The sequence below is a fragment of the Podarcis tiliguerta genome (assembly GCF_965153285.1).
Source record: "Podarcis tiliguerta genome assembly, chromosome: 2".
Taxonomy (NCBI): Eukaryota; Metazoa; Chordata; class Lepidosauria; order Squamata; family Lacertidae; genus Podarcis; species Podarcis tiliguerta.
Window position 1 is genome coordinate 61,534,385 of NC_139535.1, and position 8,734 is coordinate 61,543,118.

The 8,734-nt window shown below is 43.6% G+C and overlaps 1 protein-coding gene across 1 annotated transcript in view; it reads right to left on the bottom strand.

The window, feature by feature from the left end:
• The window catches only part of TCOF1 (treacle ribosome biogenesis factor 1), a 39,068-nt gene extending 33,020 nt beyond the window's left edge, over nt 1–6,048 (bottom strand). Inside the window, exons 1-2 of the mRNA XM_083424426.1 lie at nt 5,772–6,048; nt 864–919 (exon numbers count right to left, since the gene is read on the bottom strand). Of these exons, the coding sequence (XP_083280552.1) occupies nt 864–919; nt 5,772–5,885 (170 nt within the window). The 5' untranslated portion in view covers nt 5,886–6,048. The remainder of the gene's footprint in view (nt 1–863; nt 920–5,771) is intronic.
• Nucleotides 6,049–8,734: the final 2,686 nt, after the last annotated feature.

Here is an 8,734-nt window from a genome sequence, read left to right on the forward strand (position 1 = left end):
ACTTGAGCATGGTGATTTATAGACAAAACACTAATCTTTCTACCTCAGGCCAGACAACTTTGCATTATCAATATAATATCAATATTATCAATATAATAAAGGATACACAGAGCCCATGAAGTCCCAGATTGATGGAGTGAAACAGAAGGAGCTTCAAAGTTTTAATTTGAGCAAAAAAGAATAAGGACATAATATTCCACTTTTCATGAGCTGGGGATTCATGAAAGGGATTTAAAAAATAAATAAATTTGGGGGCTTGCTTTAAAAGTGCTTTCTGACCCTTCTACAGTACAAAAGGGGAGGACACTGGGGTTCTGATGCCCCCTTCCAAGGAGTTCTTTGAATGCTAGGCCAGCTATACCATCGCCCTCACATGTGAAGACCCTCTATGCATGTAGTGACAGGTCTATGTAGAGCACAAGGAGGAGTCATGGGGCAATAAAGACCCTTCCTTGACTGGGAAATCTATATTGGCTCCAGGATTGCTCCAGGAAGAGCCCCTTATTACAAACGCCAAATGCAACTCCACATGTTCCAAGAATGAAACAAGACTATTTTATCTAATCTATCCTTTTATTCAGGGTAGATTATGTTGGTCTGAGGGTTACCATTCCAAAGGGTAAAGGTAAAGGTACCCCTGCCCGTACGGGCCAGTCTTGACAGGGTGGTGCGCTCATCTCACTCTATAGGCCAGGAGCCAGCGCTGTCCGCAGACACTTCCGGGTCACGAAGTAATTAAAATGCATAAAATACTAATACTACTATTATTAAAATGTATTGCTAATAAATACTAATTTAAAAGTGTGTCTATAAGCCACTGTATCAGACAGAAACACAACTTGTTTCTTTTTTGTTAAACTTACTTTTTCCACTGAGTGAAGATATCTCCAAGGGGGACTGGGGATGGTAGGAAGGTCTTCTGTAAGAGAAAAAGAGAAGTTAATTCTGTCCTTTACCCATATCAAGAACAGAAACCCCACTCTTTGGCCCCACATTTTTTAAAAACAACAACAACAAGAAAGCAACTGTAGAGTTGCTCCAAGTACATTACAGGCCCAGAATTAAGAACCACAAAAAAATGGAAAACAATTTGGCCAAAAGATGCTCCCAGGACACAACTCATGTCTTCTTATTGTAGAATATTTACCAAAAAAACCCACTGGTTTTATATCCCCCAAAAGGCAAAAAGATTAAGCCCAACATAATGGAAAATAGTATTTCTGGCCCCAGATTAAAATGTATGTGAAGGGAGGTTTTTTTAGAAGTCTATATACTTATCAAGTACAGTGGTACCTTGGTTGTCAAACTTAATCCGTTCTAGGAGCCCGTTCGACTCCTGGAACCATTCGAAAACCAAGGCGCAGCTTTTGATTGGCTGCAGGAGCTTCCCGCACTCAATCGGACATTCAGCTTCCGAAAAACATTTGCAAACCAGACAACTTACTTCTGGGTTTGCGGCGTTTGGGTGCCAATTTGTTCAGGAGCCAAGCTGTTCGACTACAAAGGTACCACTGTACTTTCATAAAATCCTCAAGAGAAGTGTTGGCAGCAGCGACACCCAAGTGCCTAATAAATGCCAACTATGACAATTGGAAACATACTATTACCAGCACTGATAAATATATCCTATACCCAACTAGGACGTTGAAGAAACACACACATACAAAACTGCCAGCGGTTGCCAACTCTGACATCAACTAACACAACACTGTAGGTTTCCTGTAATATGCTTTTTACATTCTTACTCTCCCTCTTGCATGCTACTTAATCCACTGTCAGTACAGCCAATTTTGGCTCCAGACTTTATTTGCCTCTCATAGTTGCAGTTCAAATGGAGAAGTCCAAGCAGTGGGGACAACTACATCCACAAACAAAAGTGCCCACAACACAGCTGGATAAGCATTTATCATATTTATCAAACAGTGCTATGTGCATTTCAATATACACACACCAGTCTCCTTTATACCAGGATAGGTGGGAGGAACTCACATATATTAAAATATTGAGAGATGCTTCTCACACAAAGCCACTTATGGGCATTGGGTTGGGGGACACATTCAACGCAGCTCCTCAATGCATGAGAATGGCTAATCTGAACACCCCTAACAGTAACAGTCACTGCTCTACAATGTTATTTCTAGGTGGTAAAAGCCCACATGACTTCAGTCTGGATGAGAAACAAGTGGATACCTCTGAAAACAAAGATTTCATCCAATATTGCTTTCAGTGTAATTTCATGTTTAGGGTCTTCATAATCTCTCAAAACTCCCAGCTTCAAGTCTGGCTGCCCCAATCCTATATACACGTAGCATCATTCTCCTCTATGCCACAAAATACCTTCAAGTTGCAACCCTGTCTGCCTAAATTATTTGTTTCAGTCTAATAGCTTAGTAAAAGTAAAGGTAAAGGACCCTGACAGTGTAGTCCAGTTGCGAATGACTCTGGGGTTGCGGCACTCATCTCACTTTACTGGCTAAGGGAGCCAGCGTTTGTCCACAGAGTTTTTCCGGTTCGTGTGGCCAGCATGACTAAGCTGCTTGGTCATGCTGGCTTCCAACACATGGAAACGCCGTTTACCTTCCTGCCGGAGCGGTACCTATTTATCTACTTGCACTTTGACATGCTTTCAAACTGCTAGGTTGGCAGGAGCTGGGACAGAGCAACAGGAGCTCACCCCGTCGTGGGGATTCAAACTGCTGACCTTCCGATCGGCAAGCTCTAGGCTCAGTGGTTTAGACCACAACGCCATCCGCGTCCCTGATAGCTTAGCAGTACCTCTCAAATGGCAACGTTCAAAGCTGATGTGCATCATGTCTTACTGGTGCTACCACGAAGCTCTGTATGCCTGTCACAGGTGGGAAGAAAAGGTTTCATACTAAACAGAGAGCCCAGACAGCAGAACCACGTTGGAGATTCTCCACTTAGGAGGTTACAGCGTTGGGGGAATTCTGTGGTGGGCCAGACATCAGGACTACAGAGCCTCCAAGGAGAAAATGATTCTGCATTAGAGTTCAGGGCTGTAGATTCATTCATTCATTCATTCATACCCTGCCCATCTGGCTGGGTTTTCCCAGCCACTCTGGGCAGCTTCCAACAAAAGATTAAAAATGCATTAAAACATCAGTCATTCAAAACTTCCCTAAATAGGGCTGCCTTCAGATGTCTTCTAAATGTTAGATAGTTGTTCATTTCCTTGACATTTGATGGGAGGGCATTCCCCAGGGTGGGCTCCACTAATGAGAAGGCCCCCTGCCTGGTTCCCTTTAGCTTCATGTCTCATAGTGAGGGAACCACCAGAACGCCCTAGTGTCCGGGCTGAATGATGGGGGTGGAGACACTCCTTTAGGTATACTGGACTGAGGCTGTTTAGGGCTTTAAAGGTCAGCACCAAGACTTTAAATTGTTCTCGGAAACGTATAGGAGTCAATGTAGATCTTTCAAGACCAGTGTTATGTGGTCTCGTACTTGCACTAGGCCATATTTTCCATAAATACACCCTGCTAGATGACCATAGTAAAAATATTCAGATTGTTCAAGTGTGTTGCTATTTTAAGCTATAAATTATTTTACTATTGGGTGGTGAAGACCACCTGCACCTGCAGACACATCCTCAAGACCAAATGCAAATAATTAAGCTTTACAGAGTCAGTGGTTTCTGGGTTGTGACCTCAACCATCCCAACGGTAAACAAAATTTAGGATAGGTCACAAGTGGCTTACTGAGGTACAAGAGAACGTAAATATTAAGTTTTTAAAAACCCTCATTTCCTGAGGCCATACTTAAACAACAGACTAACCCCTTGCTTCCTCTATAGGTTATATTTTTAATCTATTCAATATTTAAGCAGTTGCACACACCCATTAAATAGATAATGTAAAACTCACATGCTTTTATCATGAGCTTGCTTTGGGTGTATAAACCTCAAACCAAAACTCTAATTGGAACCCTTGAATTTAACAGGCTTAGGGCAAATTCACACATGCATGTGTATTTCTGAATAAACCTGCATCCATGAAACAGCTTCAGAGATTGGACATGAGTGTTACTAAATCCCTTGCTTTCAATAAATCTATTCCAACGATGACTAACATTGTGTAACAGCTGGAGCTTTCAGTTTCATTCCCTTTCAGTCTCCTTGCACACAGTATTTACTTCCGTATCTAGCAGTCACGCATTCAACGGCAAGTCACAAAATAATATGCATGTGTGTGTGACTCTGTTGACACTGATATCAGGACAATGCTAGCTGAAGCAGACCAAATAATCAGCTAGGTTCAAGGGTACTAGCATAAAACGGAACATACAAGAACATGTTACTCTTGATAATCTGTAATAACTGACTCTCAACAGTCAAAATGTGGACTGGAATTCACAATCCACTCCTAGGACTGTTCAGAAAGGTTAGAAAAATCAATGAATTACCATTCCCAAATACTCGACTGTGAGAGGTAATCTGGATTTATAGGCAATACTTCCCAGAGTAAAAAGAAAAAGCAAGGTTGATTATTCTACGTATCTAGATAGCAAATTATCAAATACTGTTTTGTTTTGACTATACAGGGTGGCCCAAAAGTAGGTATACAATTGAATCGAAGTGGCAGTTGGAAAGAAAAGTTGGCAGTTAGAAAGAATAGTGGAGTCAGATAAATGGATTATTTTTCTTTACTGATGTTGTGAATGATGACAGCAAACTTGCGTTAAGAACAAAAAGTGGATTCTAAAGCAGCATACCTACTATTGGGCCAACCTGTAAAACATAACCAGCAACATGGGGGTAGAGGTTCCTCCAACCAAGTGTTACCCTTATTCCAGAACACGATCACACAATGAACACTTTACATTTTAGGATACCACAGCTCCTTAGGATTTCTTAGATGTATATAACCACACCCACCATGTTCCAAGTGTCCAGAGTGCTTCATGTAAATAAGGACCACCTGATTCCTTGTACAGTGGTATCTCGGGTTACAGACGCTTCAGGTTACAGACTGCGCTAACCCAGAAATAGTACCTCGGGTTAAGAACTTTGCTTCAGGATGAGAACAGAAATCGGGCGGCAGTGGCAGCAGGAGGCCCCATTAGCTAAAGTGGTGCTTCAGGTTAAGAACAGTTTCAGGTTAAGAACAGACCTCCGGACAGAATAATATTCTTAACCCGAGGTACCACTGTATCCCTGCCTGAGGTGCTCAGGGGAGCCTCTGTTAGTGGTCCCCAACCAGGCCCAGTTCTGAAGAACTTCCCAGCTCAGATCAGGGAGGCCCACCTTCCACTTCCACCACCTAGTGAAAACCTTTAATTTCAAATTGGGACTTTTAAGCTTTCTGGTAAGCATCCACTGGTCTCGTCTTCACTGCATCTTTATAACTGCACCGTACACTGCTAGAGGATACAAGCCGCTGAAATAAAATCTCAGAAATCCTTTCAATAGGAGCCCTGGGTGTTCTGAAGAGCTGCCTAAAAATACACGCCTAATAAACTGAACAAACCCTTGCTAAGGCCTTGTGAGGCAAGTAAAGGCTACTGCTATGAAAATGGGCTGCTGGACGCCACAGAACAAGCTTCCCAATGCGAATTCTTCCCTACTGCAGGATTACCGGGGGGGGGGTGGGGATGGAGTGAGGGCAGCTGCCTTGTTAGACCAGAAAGAAAAGACTTTATAGGGTTGCAGTTTCATAGAGTTATTGGGAAGGCTTGCTAGTGAGGCGAGGGGAGAGCAAGGCTCGTCAGCCCCCCCCCGCCCCCTCCACCCACGTGGGAGCCCGTGCAGTTACCTGCCCACTCTGTGCCAGCAGCTCCCTTGCTGCTCTCTCATAGCCAATCTGGACCAAGTGCTGGTGCATCAGAGCCAGCAGCTCTTTCTGCTCGCTGCCTCCTGCTGCTGCCATGCTATAGCAGCTCCAAGGTTTCCGGTCCTTAGCCCGCGTACACTGCCATCAGCGGAGGCGCGGGGTTCACAGCGAGTAGCTGATAAGCCACATGCTCCCTGCCACTTGCTCCTCTAACCCTTTGACCAGGTAGCGGCGCGGAAGCGTCACTTCCTGTTCCGCAGCCCCTGGGGCTCCTGGGAAGTGTAGTCTCTTATCGCCGAGCATCTCCCAGGCGCCCTTGCTTGTAATTCGCTCGCTTTGTGCCTTCTATGCTGCTGTGTCGCGCTTTAGATGCCGGGCTTCAACGAGCGGCTTCCTGCCTAAAGCGCGACGCAGTATTTTTAAGGGCACAGCCGAAAGGACAGACACGGTTCAAGTTTTAAGAGGCTGCATTTAAAAAAACAAAACCAAACAGCGGTTTTTGTTTTCTTTGACTGCTCTGGATTTCTGCAACTTGCAAGGCATTTACAGTATAAAAAAGGCAAAGCACCTCATCGCTCGGTTTCTTGGGGCCTGCAGGGTAGCTCAATAATTTCTAAGTTCCTCTGTTTGGAAAGACTGCTCGCCCAAGTGTAGATTGCATTCCGCATTTAGCTTTTTTGTAAATATTGCTCTATGCAAATAGCACTTCCGTTTACTTAAACACCTGATTGTATCTCAAAATTCTGGACACCTACCAGACCATCTGTTTAAATTAGGTTGTTTTTTCAGGCAGGTGGTTTTAGAGTTGTTTTCTTACTGAATAGGTGTTCTGCTCTGGGTAGCTGCTGCCATTTAGTGTCTGTGTTGCTGCATTTAAATTTATATGTAGTTATACATAGGGACAAAGCAGTTAGATGAGGTGAGTGGTTGCCACAAGCCTCAAAGTTGGTACTTTATAGGAGAAAGTTGGCTCTGCGCACTCTCAGTAAAGAAATGCCTCTATTTTTAGACAAGTTAATAACATCCAGCACAGGCTTTTGCAACTCTGAAATACAGAGCCCTTATTTGTGTACAGTGAGGGCTGCAGACTTGTACCCACTTACCTGGGAATAACCCTTTTACCTAGGAGAAAACTCAGTGGGGCTTGCTATGAATAAGTATGGGCTGGAATCCAATATCCACTTGCCTGGGACTAAGCCTTGTTGTAAACATCTGAGTAGATATGCATGGGATTATTAAAAGAAAATTGGCCCTGCTTCAGGTTCTATAGATTTTAGTTATTTGCTGCATGTTTAGCCCACTTTTCAAACAATTATTGCCTCCTGAAGTAGTTCACAACAATATATAAAGTTTAAAAGGGAGAGAGACAGGACCTCCCACCAGGCTTACAAACTAAAAGGCATAACACACAATGAATGAAGGATGGAGGCAAAACATGGAGGATGGAGATTAGTTCTCCAAGGCAAAATGGTGATCTACAAGAGTTTAAGCCAGGCCAGTCTTCACTTGCTGGTGTTCTTCCTTGAATAGCAGTTGGTGGCTCTTGTTCCTTTACCCCACAAATGGGGTCAGAGTATCCTTCCTCTTGCTTCTGAGTAGTCCCTGGACAACTGGCAACTTGGAGCTGAGTGCGTATTCTTTCTAGTGGGGCAGGGAGACTGAGCGCTCTGCAGTAGCTCCATGTCAAGGCCTATGGGTGGGACTGGGTTGGTCTCTCTTTTGCCTTGGCATTATTACTGGGAGAAAAGAGGAGCAGCTTTCTAGTGGCCCAAGTACAGTGGTACCTTGTGTTAAGTACTTAATTCGTTCCGGAGGTCCGTTCTTAACCCCAAACCGTTCTTAAGCTGAAGCACCACTTTAGCTAATGGGGCCTCCTGCTGCCGCCATGCCGCCAGAGCACGATTTCTGTTCTCATCCTGAAGCAAAGTTCTTAACCCAAGGTAATATTTCTGGGTTAGCGGAGTCTGTAACCTGAAGCGTATGTAACCTGAAGCATATGTAACCCGAGGCACCACTGTATGTCATAGTTGGCTCACTACCAGGCCTGTGCTTTTATATCTATAAGACAGGATTTTGTAGAGGGAGGAACTGCAGGAGTGATAAAACCAGGTGGCCTGGGTATAAATAATAAAATTAGTATTATTAAGGAAGTAGTAAGAGCAGTGTAGTTGCTCTTGCTTTGACAATAAAAATGGAAACTTCATTCATTTATTGTTTATTCATTTTTTTCTGTTTGCATCCAGCCTCACTTTTAATTGTCCCATAGGGCTCTGCTCAAGAATTAGTGGAGGATGATAAAGGCAAGAATGGAGAGATAACCAGCTTCTTGTTCCCTTTCTGCATAGCTGTCAACGTTTCCCTTTTTTTAAGGGAAATTCCCTTATTCCGAATAGAATTCCTCGCAAGAAAAGGGAAAAGTTGACAGCTATGCTTTCTGGGGTAACCTGACACACACCGTCTGAGAATCCAGGATATAGATGGTGGTGTTTCTGTGCTTGGTTACTGAATTAGAGTACAGAGTCTTATGTTTCAAATATGCCAGTGTAATGCTTGCAAATTATCACTTGATGGCACTGTAGTGCTGTTTTCGCAGCTAAAATATGAAACATAAAAAGGAAGGCCATGGGGGGGGGGAATAGCCCATCCTTCATTTAGACTCTATAGTAGAAGCCTCATTAGAAGGTGCCCCTAAAGTGGACAGCAAGTCTCAACCAAGAATATGCTAGATGGCAGGGATCCCAAATCAGGGTGCTTTGCTGGAAAAAATCCATTTATGAATTACCCCATGTAGCAACATCTGTAGCACTGGGATCAGATTTTGATCCTCTCCCTTCTCAGTTTCCTCATCTGTTTTTCTCTCCTGAAGGAATATAGTGGAAAAGTCTGCTTTTGGAAAAGGGGAAACAGATACACCCCTTTAAGGATGTTAATGGCTGAGGCAGACA